The following is a 21,222-nucleotide window of genomic DNA, read 5'->3' as shown; positions in this document are numbered from 1 at the left end:
ATATTTAACAGTTCAGAAAAATTAAAATAAAGAATTGGTATACATATATTTTAAGAAATTAAAAAATTAAATGTTAATACTTGGTTAATAGATAAAGAACAAGTTTATTCATCTTCATATTAATAACAATGATCTCGTAGGATTTTATGCAAGAATAACAAACGTGGACGACATTCATGATAAAGTCTTTGAGTACGTGAAAGTTCTAGCGCGTCCTATGGTACTCTATCAGCACGATCATCCTATTCATTGGAGTCCTGCTTATGTAGGTGGAAAGGTGAGAAATTTAATTTGTGTTATTAACCTAGTAAACACAAGCTAACAGTAACATAACGTCAATGTTATAATTTCCCATTTAACAATGTAACTGCAATATAACATGCCTTGTACGTAACAATTATGTTGTTGAGTGGGAAATTGTAATATTAATGTTATGTTACTGTTACTTTGTGTTTGCTGGGAATATTAGTTATCTTATTCTTAAATTATTTCACATGTAAATTATATTACTCTGCATCAATTTATTATTTGAAAAAGAAGAGTAGCTTTCTATACTACACATTTTATGCGTTAATCCGAATTCAATTTAAAAAAAATACGTATTATATTGAAATTTTAAGAAAACTAAAGAAAAATATTGATTTGTCATGTTTATGATGCTACTCGAAAAAAATTAACTTATTATTTTGTTTACGCTACGTTAAAATACTAATTTTTGCTAATATGTAGATTTTGTTTTGTTTTCTTAGGATTTTTCTTAATTAATTAATTTACTACTTAAAAAGAAATAATTGTTTAATTTATAATTTTGTATAGCAAAGATTTTTGTTTTATTATTTTATGTTTTTTCAATGCGAGATGTTTAGGTTGTATTCGTTATGAGTTTGCTAACAATAAGATAGACTGTTAAATTGTACGAATAATATTAATTTTATTTAACGTGTACAGGGTGGGCTATTTTAATCTATGCACCCAAATTTCTCCGTAAGTAAGCCAAATACAGAAAAATGGTTCAGACAAAAGTTGTTCAGGACAATGGGGGTCACCTATTTGTGCTAGTGACTTTGACCTTGAAGTCAATTTTCAAGGTCATTTAAAGGTCAGAGTTATTTTTTAAAATGGAAACCCCTATTTTTTATTCCAAAATCTAATAGCTGGTGTCAAGAGCTTTTCAAAACACTATAATAAAGTTATTTTTCATTAAGTACTTTTCGAGTTATGAGGCTTGTAAATTACAGTATTTTGACATAAAATACAAAATATCTTGTGAAACATTCAATTTTTGGGAATCTTACCTTAATACTTTTATGCATAAAATAATGAGACGAATCAATTGGTATAAAGAAAACACATAGTTGCTTTCAAGAAAAAATATGTAATTTGCAACATGCAACTGCATACTTTTTTTTTAAACCAATGTGTTTTCTTTATACCAATTGATTCGTCTCATTATTTTATGCATAAAAGTATTAAGGTAAGATTCCCAAAAATTGAATGTTTCACAAGATATTTTGTATTTTATGTCAAAATACTGTAATTTACAAGCCTCATAACTCGAAAAGTACTTAATAAAAAATAACTTCATTATAGTGTTTTGAAAAGCTCTTGACACCAGCTATTAGATTTTGAAATCAAAAATAGGGGTTTCCATTTTAAAAAATAACTCTGACCTTCAAATGACCTTAAAAATTGACTTCAAGGTCAAAGTCACTAGCACAAATAGGTGACCCCCATTGTCTTGAACAACTTTTGTCTGAACCATTTTTCTGTATTTGGCTTACTTACGGAGAAATTTGGGTGCATAGATTAAAATGGCCCACCCTGTATATTCCAAAGTGTGTCACATGAAAATGGTTACATCAAATTTCTCTTTTCTTTATAAATTTTTAAAATTTTAATTATTTATTTTGAAAAGAAAAATTAGCATCTTATAATAGCGTAAAAGTTATTGAAAATTATGTTATTTGAAGTAATATCGTAAATATATATGGCCAAAAAGTATAGTTCGAAGCCTCGGGAAAGTTCTCGAAAGATTTGGAAAGTTTCCTCTGAGCCAGGGAAAGTTTCCAAACCTGGGAAAGTTGGTATTTTATCCAAATAAGAGATAAATTAGGACCTCTCTTAGGTCTTACGCACAACAGAAAAAATATTAGGAATAAGAATCAATATTAAATATTAGATGTAAAAAATTGATATTATTCCATTTCAAAACGAGAAAATAAAATAAATTAAGAGTCAACAAGAGTGACGGCCCAGTCCAGACTGAATTTTGGTGACCTCATGCGGGGAAACTAAGAAACTCCGGACAAGGACAGACACTTCATTGTCTCTCCTGTAAATGGAAAGGGAGTGCATACGTACACGGTATGTCGCTTGTGTGCGGGGAGCCATTCTCACTTCATTCTTCTCTATATGCTACTAATTCGGGGATCGGTTCACTGTTAACGTGTAGAATACTCCATCCCTTCCACACGCTAAACCACGCGCTAAGCCATTCCTAGATAACATGAATACGGCTAACGTCCAGCTATGCAGCAATTGCACAGAACCCCGTACGATTTACTCTTGAGAGGTTGGTGGCTCAAAATTTTTTTAGTGGAATAATCAACAAGCAAGATAAACATTAAAAATTAGCTAAGGCTATAACAGCATAAATGAAGAGTATTTTTAAAAAGCTCTACCGTCGATAGCCGAAAAAACACTTTTTTGTACATTTGAAACTGGTTATCTCAAAACCTATGGAACGCACTACAATCATTTTAATCTCATTTGAAAAATAATTTAATTCTCTACAACTTTTGTTTTAGTACTTTTTTGTTAAAAAACGCATACTTTCCCTGATATTTGTAAAAGTATAACCGTGATTTCAGTGGTTTTTGGGCGCTAACTCTTTAAGGAAGCATTTTTTGGCCCATGTTTATACAAAACTTTTTGTTCAGAATTAAATTTTCTATCAAATCTCAAAGTCTGGCCGGAACGTTCGGGCCCACCCTGGGGGACATCCCTAATTTTAGCAAAAAATCTTTGTAATCCGTGTTATTCTTATTTGATTATTCTCTATGTGATGGAGTAAAAAAAAAAGTAATGTTTTAGCAAGTATAAAAGGCACTTATATTTTCTTGATAATAAATTTTATTATCGTGTATATCATTACTTAATTATTATCAATCCGTAAATGATTTCAACTTTTATATATAATATTCACCAACAATTCATTTACATATATGCACATATATGCATATGTATATATGAAAAGTACGATAAGCGGGCGCTTGCTAGTCTTGCTACGTTAGTACGAGGTGATTGTCTCTTCTTGTCAAGCAACCATTGACATACAAATCGTTCAGATTTAGCAATTTTGTTGTTCTAAAACTGTGAGACAAAAAAACAATATTTTCTCATGATTCTTTTTGTATAATATATTTCTTATATAATTATAATTATACAGCGACATACAGAGTCCAATTTTGCGCGCGCGCAATTTGATTCTCAAAATTTTATAAAAAATAAAAGTGCACGTTTTTACCAAAAAATTTTTTTTCGATGATTTTTCCAAAACAGCGCTTTTCGATATACTTCTTCTCAACATGAATATAATAATTATTATATGTGTTTCTCTTGTAATTGTGTCCAAAATATTGGAATAACTTTTCCGTGTTTTACTTTTTATTCCAACAGAAGTGCTAGTTTCACTCTTGTCGATCCTTAACGTATTATGAACTAGGAAATAATAATTAGAAATAATTATCTATTCCGTTCCCTTGGTTGAAGTAAAATAATTCCAAATTGCTCTTCCTAATATCTAATATTTATTCTAATTCCTAATATCTTCTCTGTGATACGTAGGGCCTTACTTTATTTTTGTTGGTACATTTGTTTCGAGCCATTGAGCATGTCTACCGTAAAATTCAAAACAAGCGAGAAAGCAGCGATCAAAGTGCGATGCAAGATTGCTTGCTTTGCCTGGCCCTGTCTCATCAAAATGTATAGTTATTTTTTTTAACTTCTCTGGAGCGTGCCATAATTCTATGTTGTCGATTCAAACGCCATCTTGAAATGGCTGTTTTAGGAACGTTTTCACATTTACTCAAGAAATCAGAATACAAAAGAAGGAGCGGGCCAAATGTTAACTCTGTCAAAATTGTCACTAATGTGGAGAACTTTCCTAGATTATGGGAACGTTCCTCAAATTGAACTTGCCCGAGAAAGTTCGAACTACACTCAACATACTTCAACATGGTGCGTTAACATAGTGCGTTAATTTTATCCAGGAGTTTATATCAAAAAGTAATTTTTGATATATTTTTCTTAAATTTTTTTTAAAATCTTTAAGTGTATTACTTACTTCCACAGGCCAAATTTGAATTCAGCGCAAAAGTTATGAAAAACTATTCTTCTTTTTCAGACAACAAAAAGAAATGTTTAACTTTATAGGCCAATTATTATACGAGTATACAGGGTGATTCAAAATAATGTCCTTAAAGGGATATATTCTTGAGCGTATTCTGAGATAACTTTTCCTTTCGCAAAAGTTTATCCAGAGCTTAGTTTTCAAGTTATAAAAGAAAATAGTTAACGTATCGTGAGTCGAGTACAAGAGGCAAGCAGGGGTGGCGCAACTCTCTGTTACACACGTGCTTATGTAAGGCGCCTGTTACAATCAGCTGACACTGACGATAAAGTCTCAGAATACGCTCAGGAATATGTCCCTTTAAGGACATATGGTTATTATTTTGAATCACCCTATATATACCCAATAAACACAAGCAGTAACTTAACGTCAATGTTATAATTTCCCACTCAACAATGTAATATAACTGCAATATAACATACCCTACGTAACAATTATATTGTTGAGTGGAAAATTATAACATTAATGTTATGTTACTGTTACTTTGTATTTACTGGATAATGATTATGTTTGTTATATTAATTATTCCATTAGGCTGTGTGAACTATTAGTTATTCATAAATTACATACACAATATTTTGTGACAGATTACATTAGAAATCATTCACTTTCAGAGTAGTAGATATGGTAGAGAAAATCGTGGACAATTGATGACATCTGTGACAGCACCAATTTTAGATCGCCGAAATCATACGGTAATTATTTTGGGAATGATAAGTACATAATGTTTTAATTGTGCTACTTTAATCCTAAATATGAAATAATATATAAATAAGTTATACTTTAACTGTATGCGTTGTCATTTAAAGGTGAAAACAGCCAATTTATTAGGTATTGTCGGTACTGATGTACCTGTTGAGGAGATTCAGAAACTCGTGCCGCCTTACAAGGTACAGACATATTTTACATCGTTTATTTTATTTTATTTTATATAGGTCCAGTTGCATCATTTGGTTTCAATAAACTTGGCTTTTTTTCAGATTGTAATTTGTTTTTTATAGAAAAAAGAGGAGGTAATACGGATTGAATGCAGATGTAAATGTGTTAATTATTGTTGCATAAAAAATGTACAATATAAATATAAAATATTGTGGAACATTATTATTAATGTCTGATAATAATTTATATTATATACTTTTCCTATAAGTTTAATGAACGCATCTATATTTGCATTCGATTCTCATTGTCTTCTTTTCCTGTTTTAATCGAAAAATTTCTTAAAGCTTGCTTATTCTTTATTTCTTAAAGATGAATGACACAGTTTAACAAAAAAAAAAAAAAAAAAAACGCAAAAGATCAATTCGAGATATCTTTTTTTACAATTTTCTTAATGCTGAAAACGATGTCAATTTTAACAATGCTTTATCACGTCACAATTTTGAGAAATTCGAGGTCAAAGTTGTAAAACACAGCTATTTTGACATACTTTATCATGTTATAACTATGGTATGCGATGTGTTAGAAAAGTTTCTTTTTTAATAAAATATATTACTAGAGCTTTCAACTTTCAAAAGAAATTTTTTGTGTACATTCTGATTAATAAAATTTTGATGATTAAATATTGTATCTATTATATCGCAAGTAGATTATGTAGAACTAGGGCTGTGAATAATTCATTGCATATTTTCAATTTTTACGGAACATACGTGATGATTTTCAAGATTGTTAAATATAAATCTAATTATATAGTATATATATACTATATAAGTATAAATTGATAAATTCAACATGGTGAAACATTGTTAAAATTACAACCGTTTATAATTTTCATGTCAAAATAGCTCCTTTTTACAGTTTTGATCTTGAATTTCTCAAAATTATGACGTAATGGAGCATTTTTAAAGCATCGTATTTAGCATAAAAAAATTATAAAGAGATATCTTACGTTTTTGTGTTTGAAAAAAGCTATTTTTTCTAGAACTATGTTGTATGAAAGACGAAGAAATGTCTTCATTTGTTCAAAGAAGAAATTTACTTATTGTTAGTAAAAGTTGGCTGCAAGATTTAGTGCAACTGGTCCTTAAATAGGTTACACAGTATGTCTGAAAAATAACGGAATTAACTTTTTTTTAATTTTTCGTGTAAGCGTCATTTACGTGGTGCAACGTTTACTATATGTATAATTTATTAAAGGTTAAAGCTTAATGTTTACTCCAAAACGTTACTAATTATCAGGAAATAACGTTCATATAAAAAATTAAAAAAAAAGTTAATTTTGTTATTTTTTAAACATAGATTATTTTCTTGTCTTTTTTTCAATTATAAATATCTTAATGTTTGCTGTTTTATTTACAGTTAGGGGTTAATGGATATTCGTTTATTGTTGACAATAATGGCAGAGTTCTGTATCATCCTGATTTGCGGCCTCTCGTAAGCATTAACATTATTCTACCTTAAAAAAGGCATGTAAAGTCGATACTCGCATTTATTGCCGCTTTTCCGCGACGCTGATTGGTTATCTCGATGCGCATTGTGCGTTACTTCGTGCTATCGAGTGGTTATCATTACGAAATTTGCTTACTTTAATTTTTCATATTTTTGAGAAGATTAGTACTAGTATATTTTTTTATTATTTTTGTGTTTTATAGAAAATATTCAAAGTATCTTCTTAAATAGAGTTATAATATATATTCTTTGTAATTAAAAAAATAAATAGCGCGCATGTGTAGCAGCGCGTGCTTATGTGTATCTAGTCCACTTTTAAAAAAGGCATGTTATCCAATATCTCGATAATACCGAAGTTTATTGTTGCCATTTTTCCGCGATGCCAATTTTCTTTTGTTGCGCTCAGTTCATATTGTGAGCGGTTGTTATTGCGAAGTTTTTGATGGTTGTACATACATATTTTATACTTCATTGTAATTAAAAGAATAAATGACATGCGTGTGGCATGTGCTTGTGTGTCTAGTTATTGTAAATAATAGCATGCTCGAAAAATTACATTATAAGTATATTATACGTTGTACTATATAAAATTATTATTTTTATAAATCAAAATAAAAACATTCTTTAAGAGAGAAACAATAAATTTTATTCAATTAAAATATGTATCACTATTAGCATTAATAGTTTTCTCTCAGCGGAATACCCACACGGAACAAAAAGCTCTAATGGATATCCACTAGATGTCCATCACGGAGATTCGAAACCTCTATTAGATGTCTATGTAATTTCCTATAAATGTCTACTAGACATCCACACAGTTCCGCATTACATACCTCCATTCGACATCCATTAAATATATTCATAGATATCATATGGAGCAATCATAGATGTTCCATAGATATTTCATAGAGCTGATAGATTGTAGTTTCAATTCGTCGTTAATAAAATTATTTGGAAGTAAAGTCACAAATATGATTGCGAGATAGTCTTGTTTATATAAGTGTTAACAGAATGTCACGACTGTGAGACAGTCAAGAACTGTGAGACAGTCGAGAACATGGTGACATTCTGTTAACACCTACATAAACAAGACTATCTCGCAATCACATTTGTGACTTTACTTCCAAATAATTTTATTAATGACGAATTGAAACCACAATCTTTCTACTAAACAGATTTGTAACGTTAGCACTGAAGATGGCTGAATGATCAGCCGAAACGTTTGACATCAACGATGCCCTAACAATATTCGTTACTATGGATACTGATACTTCTATCAAACATCGATAACAGATGTCTAATAGACATTTATGATGGATTTATATCGTCATTTATCATGGAAATAATATGGATTTCTAATAGAAACCTATCCAATATCCATCATAGAGATAGATGTAGTATGGAGTTATGGAGATTATATGGACGTCCATTGGATATTATGTTCCGTGTGGGTATTAATGATGCATTACACTTGTGTATAAAATGCGACATTTTAAAATATTTATATTGTTAAATTTCTCCAATTACTGTTTTTGAAGAATATTTGAAGAACCATCATTAAAGTTTTTTTGCTAATCTAGATCTCATCAAAAACTGAATTAATGTTTTTTTTGTATCTCAATTGTAATAATTGTTTTAATTTAAAATTGTATTACTAAAAAAGTGTTAGTTAAAACTTGTACTTTGACACTTTTACTTTGATAACTATGTGACAGTTTGTATCTTTATTATTATACAAAAAGCAGAAGTGTTTAAAGAAAAATGTAAATTATAAAAGTAAAAATGTAAATTATTATATAATGGGAAAAAATAGCACGCGCTTGTGTAGCCTAGTATTGTTTTAAATTTTAAATAGTACATCTGTCAATATTCTTATGTATTTTACTAACCGCGATTAATCTTCAACTAGTTAATATCGGTTATTTTATATAATACAACAATAGTTTGCTGCTAATATTTCTTATCAACTTTGGTAATTTGTAGAGAAATATAATATCACGATATAATATGTTTACATATAATAATTATGTGAATGTTTTACATGCAGCCTGGAAATACAGAAGTAAGTATGAAAGTCAGATGCACAGAGAGTGGCGAAAATCTTATTGTTAGTATATGCGAAAACTATGATCTCTGATGCAAAATACGCAATAAATCGAAAATAATAATTTTTTATATAAGAATTTATTACCGCGAGAATTGATTTTGAAAATTAGGAAATTAATAACATCTTTGTATTTTTTCCAATTCTAAGCTCTCATAATTTTCTATTACTTTGTATTAAATTTTTCTATGATTTTGTGTCACGTGTTTGCAAAATCTTTTTTCACCTGTCAACAGCTGTCAACAGATAAATAAAAAAGTAAAACAATATCTAGAAAAAGTAATTTTGATAATAGTACATTATTGAAAAAGTTATATGTAAAATATCAAGCTTTTTTTTATTTTTTTATTTATATGTTGTATTTTGCATATATACCTTGATAACTACTGTTTAAACGAATTCCGTGATAAATAATGAAGATTACCCAAATTTAAAAAATTGCAAAAATATTAATTTTTTGGCTTCAAAACTCGAAAATGTAGTCTTATATGTGCCGGTTATTATGAAAGTGGCCTAAGTCATATACTTCTCGTTTCGAGATATTCAAACTTTTGCGTTTGACCATATTAAAAATATTTTTCCATCATGGTGCAAAATTTATCAAAAATTATAATGTTCTCCTGATGTTAAATTTATCTAAGATCATTAAATTTTATGAATAACTTGCACGAAACTGTGTGTTTTTAACCGTTGAATGACTTATGCCACTTTCAAAATTAATAGTAGTCCTAATTGATGATTTACGATAACAAAAAATTAATAAATTTAATTGAAAAAATAACTTAAAAAGAAACAAATTTATTTACTTTTAGAATTGTATTAACTATTTCAATTGTATTAATTATTTTTTAAAATTATTATTTTATCCGTTTCCATTTCTTGCAAACATTATTTCGTAGTACTAAGTTTATGAAACACAACGATCAAAATAACCTCAATTAGTAATTTAATGTTTCGCAAAATTATTACGGCAATTTAATTATATTAAGCATTATTTACATTATTGATATTACATTTATAAATAAATATGAAATATTTTTGTGAAGTTAAATTTACTTGAGCCGCTGTCTGACGACATAATAGAAAAATATGTTGAAAATTATGATAATGTTACTTTTTCTATCGCAATGTTAGAAAAAAATGACTTATGCCACTATCAAAATAAGCATGCAATTACACCTGATAATAATGAAAATGACAACTTCATTTTATTGCTTATTTCATGGTAACTTTGCAAAAATTCTTCCATAATAATGAAATATAGTTGATATAATATAATGCTAAATAAAAATCTCATTTTTTTTTTTTGTGATTTAGGCCACTTTCATAATAACTGGCACATATGTAAGACTTATGTGCGTGCACGCGCACGCGAGTCCGGTTCAGCGGGTATTGAGCAAAAATGAGTAACGCATCATGAGACTGTCAAATGTTACATTTGAGTGAGTCCCAGCTGCGCACAGAATAAATCGGACACACGGTGGTTGGAATCGGACATAGTGACAATTGGACACAATGCCCACAAAAATGGGACACCCTGTATATTACATATTGTTGCATCCCTGTATTCGATCTCGTGGTGTTCGCGATCTTGTATTCCCGTGCTTCGATGTTACATCGCTCATTGCGGTAATATGAAGATTGTCTCCGGGACGCGCATGTTGTTTTATCAAATACGGAGGACATATTAGATTTGGAGAAACCGTCAAGCTGTGCGGAAGTGTGTTTAACGGTTTCCACTCTATTTCTTAATATGGTTGTATTTCTTATGAGAGTGTTCTTGTTATTAAAGTTTTCCTTTTGTTAAAGAGACCCCAACAGCATAAAATATTGCAGTAATATTATTTAGAAAGATTGCAATATTTCTATGTCCGCTAAAATAAAATGTTGCTGCAATATTCTTGCAATATTACGAGAAATATTGCAAATATATTGCTGATATATTATGTAATATTCCTATAGGCAATATTGTAAAATATTGCTTGTTTTCATATTATGTAGTAGTAATTCCTACAGCACAATATGAAAACAAGCAATATTTTACAATATTATAAAGACAAAAAAAAGTTAATTATTTTATTACATGATAATTAATTTTTAAATTTTTATTAAAAATACATTAAAAGTGTAATTATTAAAAGTTACATTAATAACTCAATTTTCCAAGTTATCTTGTTGGGCTACAATGTAGCCGCTACATCATGTTCAACAATTTCCAATTGTTCTATTTGTTGCATCTTGGCCTGAACACGTTTCACACGTGTTGTTGTTTGAGCAAGCCATGTTGAAGCGGCTTCTATTATTTGTACATCAATACATTCCGTATCATACGTACAGTTTCTAAAACAAAAAAGAAAAATTTAGACGATGTCTTTTCTGTAACCTTGCATTTCATGAATAATAAATGTAAAAAATATTAATTATTATTATTGATAGAATACTTACTTATAATTAATTTTGCTGTCAAAAGTTCAGCACAGACTTTTTTCCCTTTTCTTCCATGCCAGCTATATTTTGTGGCAAGTATATCTGCAATTAATTTGCTAAGAATTGCATACGTTGTTAAGTTTACTTTGTCTCCACCAATTATTTTCAAGGACGAACTCTATAAAGTAACATTATTAAATAATAGGATATTTTACGAAAATTTTGAAAATATACAGGGTGTCTGGCAATAATCGCCCCACCGGTCATATACAGGTAGAGGAGGTCAAATCGAGTAGAAAAGTCCTTTACCATTTTTTAATTTTCATAATAAGTACTGAGTAATTAACGAAAAAAGATCGGCGAATCTGCGCGAGTAAAGCGCGCGCGGTGAGAAGGACGTCCCACTGCTACGCGATCACTAGGACACAAGGATCTAGCGTTACGCGCCGCTCGTATGTTGCCATTGTCATTTGTAGAGCGCTCCTCCCAACGCTTCATCGCGCGCCTAGTGATCGCATAGCAGTGGGATGTCCTTCTCGCTGCGCGCGCTTTACTTGCACGGATTCACCAATCTTTTTTCGTTAATTACTTAGTACTTATTACAAAAATCAAAAAATGGTAAAGGACTTTTCTACTCGATTTGACCTCCTACCTGTATATGACCGGTGGGGCGACTATTGCCAGACACCCTGTATATGCAAAGCCAGGAAACATGTCGACTTGAGTCACTAAATAAAAAGCACCTATTTTAATTATAAATAATAAGAAATTTTTATTTTGTATCTTACCTTTTTTTGGAAGAATATGAGACTTTTTAATTTTCTTTCAAATTCCAATAATTGCTCATTAGTCTGAAAAGGCAATATAACATTTTCTTCGTTATTTTCTTTATTTATTGCTTGCGTTTGCTTATTTTCTTCAATTTTTCTTATCTTATTATCAAAACTTTGTGTTTTTCATAATAATGTTAGCATACTTTTTACTATAAATTTCTTAAAATTTGGAAAAAAGTAATATTTAATCTCTTTTAATCTCTTTTAGAAATAGATTTAATAATACTATAAAACAAATTGTACCATTTTCAGATAGATCACAAAGGGCATTGTACTCGGATGGCATTTTTTCTCTTGAAGAAGAAGAATTTCTTCTGTCAAAATGTTCGAAATAATGATGAGATGGCAGTGATTTTATACTAATAGAAGCAGCGAATACATTAGGCAGAGTTTCACCTACAATTCATTAAAATTTATCTATAATAAATATCCAGAATACAATAATTATCTGAAAAATATTCAAATTTTACTGAAAAAATCTTAAAAATGTTAAAAAATCTGAGAAATATTCTAATTTTAATTTGAAAAAATCTGATCAGTACTTTTCTGATCATACTTTTCTTAGAAAATATTCTGATTTTTTAAAATTATTTCTGAAAAATGTTCGAATTTGTTCAAAAATTCAAAGAAATTTTTTACAAATAAAATATTAATATAGAAATTTCTGCTTATATAAAAATTCTGAAAAATTCTCCGAAATTTTTTAAAAATGTTATAAAATTTGTGCAGAAATTCTAACAAATTCTACAAAATTATATGAAAAATTCTAAAAAAAGTTTTCGTCACAGAAATTTATGAAATTCATAAATAAATTATTATGTTACAAATTTTAACAGTAAAAAGAAAAACTTACTCGCTGCACTTACTAGTGCTTTGTCAGTTTTTGAGATTGAAGCTTTGTATGATAAATTTGGAAGAGATGATTGCGTTGAAAATGAAATTGGCATATGGTGTAATGATGGCCATTGTAAAAGCTTTTTACTTTGATTGCATATTCCTTCTTTTTTCTGGTCATAGTGACAATCATCGTTTCTTCATATTTTACGACGATAATGCGTTGTAGACTCTTTGCTTTCTTTGCCTTCACCTGAAGATTCTGTGGAATCGTACAATTTTCGAGCATTCTTTCTCCTTTGCTTCTTCATTTGTAATCTCCATTCTTCCTCGGAAAAATCTTCAAAATCCAAAATAGTTGATGTTTCTATTGCCTCTGCTAATTTCTCTTGAGCTCGTTCCCAAGTATCTTAACAAAGAAAGAATTGAAAGATATCTTACAATTTTTACAACTTGTTACAATAGATGATATAATGTATTAAAAAAATGTGCACAAATCTTTTAAAAATATACAGATTAATCTTATTAAAAAAGTAATTTGATTAAATATATATAAACTTACCTGCCCAGGTAAAAATCTGGTCTAGGAAAAAGTCTGGCCCTTCCCTGAGTATAGCTTGGATCTATCTGGGAAATCTAGCTTGAACCCATATGTAATGGGGGACGGCGGGCATGGACGGATCTATTATTTAAAATGTACCCAGGCCCAGGCTTTGTTTCCACGGTTTTTCTTAGAAATTATACTGGAATCCCGCCTAGGGCCCTTATTTTACTCGGATTTTCTCCTGGATTGTTCGATATTGTATTTTGCGAATGACGTTCCTATAAACGTTTTTGTAGATTTTGGTAAAAGTGCACTGGAAAAAAAGTTTTGTTGTATTATAAGAAATTCTGATTGATTCTACTAGTACGTTTGTTCAACAATTTTACGAAACAAATTTGTTGTTGGAATTACCAGAAGATTCTGTTAAATTTCATCCTATTTAAATCTATCAGAATTTCTCGTAAACCTTACTACATCGTGTTGTTAGATTTACAAAACTCTACCAGAATTTCTTGTTAACTTTACTATATCGTTTTGTTAGGTTAACACTACGTTGTAGTTAAAAAACAAGTTCGGATAGGTGTGGTTTTTGTAAAATACTAACAATATATTTTGGTTTAAAGTATACTCAGTGATGTGATGTTTCCTACCGGGCTCCCGGCTCCCGAGCCCGATAGGAAACATCACATCACTGGTATACATATATTTCATTAAAAAAAAAAAACACCATGTGATCATAAAACTTTTCGGATGTAAGGCTGATGGCAGAGACAGTGTTCCGATTAGGGACCGGTTGTATGCGCATGTGCAGTTCTGCGCATGTGCGGTAATGGAGATCCAGTGCCGTTATATGTTGGCTGCATTCCAAAATTCACTGCCAGTACTAAAAATCTGCAGTTTACGTTACGTATATTGTAGATTTTCAGTACTGGCAGTGAATTTCGGAACGCAGCCGTTGTGTGTTGACCGTATGGCGGGACGTTTTGACATGAGAAATTTAGGTGACTACAAATAAGGTAAGATTTATTTATTTACAAGCATGGAATCTACGGAGCCAGCAGCTAAAAAACCAAGAAGTAGAAAATTTCAATCAATTTCAAAAAATTTTGAAATATTTTAAATGTAGGAGAGTAACGGTGCTTTGTTTAACTTGTATGAGACACTGTACTGACGTCGTATTGCCGCACATGCGCATACAACCGGTCCCTAATCGGAACACTGGGCAGAGACCGAGACGTAAGCACTTATGTATGTATGTCGTAGTCGTATCCACATGTATCCACACAATAACCTTTCACAACTTACATTTTTCTCTGCCTTATCATACGTCCACGACAGACGTCTACGACAGACATAAGTGCTTACTTCTCGTTCTCTGCCATCAGCCTAACTAATATTCCGTAATGGATCCACGACGCGACGTAAAATTTTAGCGAGCTCAGTTGAGACTGTTCCGACTGCTCAGCGCCATTACTTCGCGAAAGATCTAATGCGCGCGATTCGCGCCGCGAGTGGCGAGGGCGTAGTAGCAGTGTAACAAATAAATGCGGCGAACAGTTGATCAACCGTTTAGTGATGACAAAACTGTTGCAGAGCGCTGCGATTTATGTAAATATAACAAGAAGTTTTGTAGATCCAACAAGAAAACATTTATTCAGATCCTTATAGTAAAGTTAACCAAACGGTATTGATAAAAGATGTAAAATTTTGTGACGATAACCAGAAATTCTGTTTTGTTTGACTAAATACGGTCAATCAGAAGCATTTTGTTAATATAATAAAACCATTTTTCTCAGTGTGGCATTAATCTAGGTCAGGACTCGGAATTATTTCATCTTTTCGGCCGATTCTCGTGGTATACGCCTCCTTTCCTCTCCTTACCGCGCGCGGGGCAGCCACTAGGGCCAGCGCTGCCGAGCGTTAGGAGCGGCGCTATCCGATAAAAGTTAGGTTCTTCTCTCTTAACCATTAAAAGTTAAAAAAATTTATTAAAGATATTATTAAAGATATTATTAAAGATATTTTTTTCATTTTTAAATTTATTATGTGAAAATATTTCAATAGATTTTTACGACACCCATGAGATACTATTGCTATTAAAAAAAAATATATTTTTAATAAATTTTTTTAACATTAATCGGATATCGCCGCTCCTAACGCTCGGCGGCGCTGGCCCTGGCGGCTGCCGCGCGCACGGTAAAGAGAGGAAAGGAGGCGTATACCACGAGAATCGGCCGAAAAGATGAAATAATTTCGAGCCCTGATCTAGGTCGTAAAATATCGAGCAATTCATCTTGATTGTGTGGAATTTGGTTGGTTACAATCCACTGACGTAATTTTTCCATTTCATCAGCCATTTCGTCCTCATTATTGTGACCTTCATTGTATTCATTGATTTCTCTTTCTGATTCTAATATATCATCTTCGAGCTCTAAATTCTCGATTTCTCTTTCTGGATCTGACATATCATCTTCGAGCTCTGAATTGTTATTTTCCATAAATATTTCCAGGCCACTAGTTTCCTCTTCGTTGCGTACATGATAGACATTCTCATTTACAGCACTATCAGCAGCTTCATTATTGTTAGATCGCGAATACTTGTTTTTTATCAAGTCACTTTCGTCACACGTGTCACTTTTAGTTTCGATGTTTGCTATTTTTATTTCTAATTTTATCCTTGCCCGATATTTTCGCTTCCTCAACAGTAGACGAGAAGCCGCGAATATACGATCATACATTTTGTACGTTTCAAACCGTTTTTTCTTTTATTTTGAACCGTAACTTTTTGATATGCTCAAAGGTGTTACTATTTTGGACCGTAAAATATTTAACAAACGTTAACATAACCTGAAAGTTCAGAATAAAAATACTGGTTTTTCCCTGATCGGATCCGGCCAGATCCAGGAAAAAATACAGATAGATATTTTTTAACCAAAACCTGGGAAAAATCATGGAAAATTTATAGCGAAAAGCCAAGACCCGTCTGGATTTTCCAAGTTAGTATTTCCCATGCGAGGCCCGTATACAGGGTGTCTGGCAATAATCGCCCCACCGGTCATATACAGGTAGAGGAGGTCAAATCGAGTAGAAAAGTCCTTTACCATTTTTTAATTTTCATAATAAGTACTGAGTAATTAACGAAAAAAGATCGGCGAATCCGCGCGAGTAAAGCGCGCGCGGTGAGAAGGACGTTCCACTGCTACGTGATCACTAGGACACAAGGATCTAGCGTTACGCGCCGCTCGTATGTTGCCATTGTCATTTGTAGAGCGCTCCTCCCAACGCTTCATCGCGCGCCTAGTGATCGCATAGCAGTGGGATGTCCTTCTCGCTGCGCGCGCTTTACTTGTACGGATTCACCAATCTTTTTTCGTTAATTACTTAGTACTTATTACAAAAATCAAAAAATGGTAAAGGACTTTTCTACTCGATTTGACCTCCTTTACCTGTATATGACCGGTGGGGCGATTATTGGTATATATACAGGGTGTCCCAAAAATTTTGACACAGCGCTTGTATGCCGGTAGAGAAGAAGTTTTTACGGTAGAGAGAAGAGTAAAATGAATCAAAAAGTCCTCTACCACTTTGCAATTTTCGCAAGGGTTAATGAGATATTAATTATTAAAAATCGCCGAATAAGCGCATATCCGCTCAACCCACCACCGAATGCAAGCGCACGGCGAGATACGACCGTCCAGCGATCGCGGTCGCTAGGCGTGCGTAAAGTTATTTATCACAGTAACTGCGCGCGAGCGGCGAGCGGTGAGCGGTGCACGAGCGGCGACTAGTTTTTCATTCCGAATAATTCTGCGTCTTTTTATCGAAATAAAATTTTATAATACATGAGAAAATAATAAGAAATGTTTGCTTATACGTGCTTACGTACACGTATAAAAAATAAGCGGTGTACGATGCAGGATCGCGCGCCGAAAAATAATGTCTCTCATTCTTTCTAAACTAAATTCTTCGTTGTCGTTATTAAATCTTTTCAATTTTTACAAATCGATTATTTGTAACAAGTATATTATATTTAGCTCAATAATAGTAATTTACTTGATTTTAAATTTATTTTATTTGAATTGAGAACTAGAAATATAAGAATGTACTCTAATAAGTAAATATGCAATATATATCTTACTCTCATCTTATACTCATCAGAGCAAAGTAACGTCTTTCAAGATGAACTGTTGCTTTTCTATTTCATGAGTTGAACTTGAAGTCTTATAGTGTGTCATGTGATATTAATTACAGATTTTTATTAGGATAAGTTAAATCTCTTTTTCTATATAATTTTCATGTACTACTTTGGCAAATAATAATTTATGAAAATAGCATTAACAAATAACATTAACAATCCATGTTCAGCTAATAAAACAGAAAAGCAACAGTTGATCTGTATTGATAGGCTTTTATTTTGATGACTGTAAAATAAGAGTAAGATAAGATAATTGCATACTTATTTATTAGACTATCGCTTCAACGTTCTAAATGCAAAAATTGTAATATTTCCATAACTTTGTCTTCCCCATAACTGCAGTGAAGTGCAATTACATTTTTATTTGTTAGAAGCAAACGTTTATTTATTTTAATTAAAGGTTTTCAATCTATGATACGTATATTTAATATGGGGATAGTATGCATGCATATAAGCAAGTGTGCGGTGTGCTGACTGATGCTATAAGTGATTTATTGTAGTGCTTGTTATGAATTTTATTGCACTTCACTGCAGTTATGGGGAAGACAAAGTTATGGAAATATTACAATTTTTGCATTTAGAGCGTTGAAGTGATAGTCTAATAAATAAGTATGCAATTATCTTATCTTACTTTTATTTTACAGTCATCAAAATAAAGTGACGCCTGTCAATACAGATCAACTGTTGCTTTTCTGTTTTATTAGCTGAACACGGATTGTTAATGTGCCATTTTCATAAATTATCATTTGCCAAAGTAGTACATGAAAATTATATAGAAAAAAAGACTTAATTTATTCTAATAAAAATCTGTAATTAATATCACATAACACATTATAAGACTTCATGTTCAACTCATGAAATAGAAAAGCAACAGTTCATCTTGAAAGACGTTACTTTGCTCTGATGAGTATAAGATGAGAGTAAGATATATTGCATATTTACTTATTAGAGTACATTCTTATATTTCTAGTTCTCAATTCAAATAAAATAAATTTAAAATCAAATAAATTACTATTATTAAGCTAAATATAATATATTTGTTACAAATAATTGATTTGTAAAAATTGAAAAAATTTAATAACGACAACGAAGAGTTTAGTTTAAAAAGGATGAGAGACATTATTTTTCGGCGTGCGATCCTGCATCATACATCGCTTATTTTTTATACGTCTACGTAAGCACGTATAAGCAAACATTTCTTATTATTTTCTTGTGTATTATAAAATTTTATTTCGATAAAAAGACGCAAGGTTATTCAGAATTATTCAGAATGAAGAACTAGCCGTCGCTCGTGCACCGCTCACCGCTCGCTGCTCGCGCGCAGTCACTGCAATAAACAACTTTACGCACGCCTAGCGACCACGATCGCTGGGCGGTCGTATCTCGCCGTGCGCTTGCATTCGGCAGTGGGTTGAGCGGATACGCGCTAATTCGGCGATTTTTAATAATTAATATCTCATTAACCCTTGCGAAAATTGCAAAGTGGTAGAGGACTTTTCGATTCATTTTACACTTCTCTACCGGCATACAACTGTTGTGTCAAAAGTTTTGGGACACCCTGTATTATATTATTATATATTTATCACTTTCTCTCAAATTTTTAATTTTTATTTGAAATATTTTTAATTTTTATTTGAAATATATATATTTAAAAAAAGTATATGCAACATCTTTCACCATAAATGTGAAAAAATATAATTCAATATAAAAAATAATTATTTTGTTTGAAGAAAAGAGAGAAAAGATACAATAAATATTACTTTCCGAAATAAGAAAGCGTATTTTTTGTTTATATCATAATAGTATATTTAAAATAATTTATATTTGATTAATGTTTTCAAATATAATTCTTTAAATTTCTGTTATGGCAGTTAAATATTTATGAAAAAATTTTTGCATAAATAATTATAAATAAATACATACCTATAATTATATGTATATACATATGTGTGTATAGAAAAGGTTTATTCACTCTCCCTCTTTAATATAGACATACTAACACAACTTTTTTTTAATATAAACTCTTTATTTGTATAGGAAAAATAATTCGATAAAGTGGTCGACAGACTGGTCAATAAGACTTTTTTTGCCTTTAGTTGTATTAAATCATTTCTGGTAGACTTTTTAGTGCTAATTTGACTGAGATTTGTTTAAAAATTTGACGTGATATGCCATTTTCATGGTCAAATTCATAATCAGAGCTAAAACATTTACCAGAAATGATTTATAGAATGTCAAGGCAAATTTCGTGTCGATTACAATTAAAAGAATAACTTCTTCATGTTTAAAATAAAACTTAAAACTTATAATTAAGTAATCCACAATATTTACATATAATGTACAAAGTGTGTCAAGATTCATGGAATAAACTTTAGGAAGTGTAAATTTTATCAAAAGAATTGATTTTGTTCTAAAAACGCGAGTAATTATTAAGTTTAACCTATTATTTTAAATGTTAACAAAAATGTTGACAAAAATATATCAATGTGTTTTTGCTTAAAAAAAAGGTTTAACAATTGAAAATGTATTTTTGTATAAAAAGAAAAATTTGACAAGTAAAAATTGACATTTGATAGTGTAAAAATTGTTAAGAGGATGCTAGAGCCATCTCTTTTATCGATTCTTTTTTTAAACATGACATCTTTTGATCATGTAAATTGAAAAATCTTTGTCTGTAATTAAAATATATATCCTAATAGAATGCGGATCATTCGATTTGAAAGGATTTTTCATGTAGCTAAAAACAAAAATTTTACAAAAAATAGATAGTGATACGTACTTTAATCACACAAAAGAATTTGCGATTCTACAGGGTGTCTGGCAATAATCGCCCCATCGGTCATATACAGGTAGAGGAGGTCAAATCGAGTAGAAAAGTCCTTTACCATTTTTTGATTTTTGTAATAAGTACTAAGTAATTAACGAAAAAAGATTGGTGAATCCGTGCAAGTAAAGCGCGCGCAGCGAGAAGGACATCCCACTGTTATGCGATCACTAGGCGCGCGATGAAGCGTTGGGAGGAGCGCTCTACAAATGACAATGGCAACATACGAGCGGCGCGTAACGCTAGATCCTTGTGTCCTAGTGATCGCGTAGCAGTGGGATGTCCTTCTCACCGCGCGCGCTTTACTCGCGCGGATTCGCCGATCTTTTTTCGTTAATTACTCAGTACTTATTATGAAAATTAAAAAATGGTAAAGGACTTTTCTACTCGATTTGACCTCCTCTACCTGTATATGACCGGTGGGGCGATTATTGCCAGACACCCTGTATATTCAGGGAAGATTGAGGGAAATTTCTACCTGGGTGCCGAACCAAAAATTCGCTTTATTTTACAAGTATCCGATGTTTCAGTTCTCGATAGAAGCACTGATTTATTAAGTAATTTATCCAAAGTATTTTTAGATTTAATATGGCTTGGTCATTTTTATTTTTATATTTATTAATCCAGCAAGACGGAACTATTTGTAACCCGTCAGAAAATTCGAC

General features: G+C 31.2%; 1 protein-coding gene and 1 long non-coding RNA gene across 10 annotated transcripts in view; one reads left to right on the top strand and one right to left on the bottom strand.

Moving 5' to 3' along the window:
• Positions 1-21,222, top strand: part of stol (stolid) — a 301,015-nt gene that overhangs the window by 29,525 nt on the left and 250,268 nt on the right. For 8 of the 9 annotated variants that reach the window (XR_010889250.1, XM_067351795.1, XM_067351791.1 and 5 more), the window contains 5 exons: positions 141-277; positions 5,026-5,106; positions 5,221-5,301; positions 6,707-6,781; positions 8,844-8,858. Coding sequence is in view for 8 of the 9 variants with exons in the window: in XM_067351795.1 (XP_067207896.1) it covers positions 141-277; positions 5,026-5,106; positions 5,221-5,301; positions 6,707-6,781; positions 8,844-8,858 (389 nt within the window). In the remaining variant the exon portion in view is untranslated. The remainder of the gene's footprint in view (positions 1-140; positions 278-5,025; positions 5,107-5,220; positions 5,302-6,706; positions 6,782-8,843; positions 8,859-21,222) is intronic. The other variant, XM_067351792.1, reaches the window with a different exon arrangement.
• On the bottom strand, positions 10,712-13,707 carry LOC105673640 (uncharacterized). The gene is made up of 5 exons (XR_010889256.1): positions 13,557-13,707; positions 13,143-13,403; positions 12,116-12,178; positions 11,346-11,505; positions 10,712-11,240 (listed from the first exon to the last, which is right to left on the bottom strand). It is a non-coding gene; the product is annotated as an uncharacterized lncRNA (long non-coding RNA).

The sequence above is a fragment of the Linepithema humile genome, chromosome 3 (genome assembly GCF_040581485.1).
Source record: "Linepithema humile isolate Giens D197 chromosome 3, Lhum_UNIL_v1.0, whole genome shotgun sequence".
Lineage (NCBI taxonomy): Eukaryota > Metazoa > Arthropoda > Insecta > Hymenoptera > Formicidae > Linepithema > Linepithema humile.
This window is presented reverse-complemented; position numbering and strand designations above follow the sequence as displayed.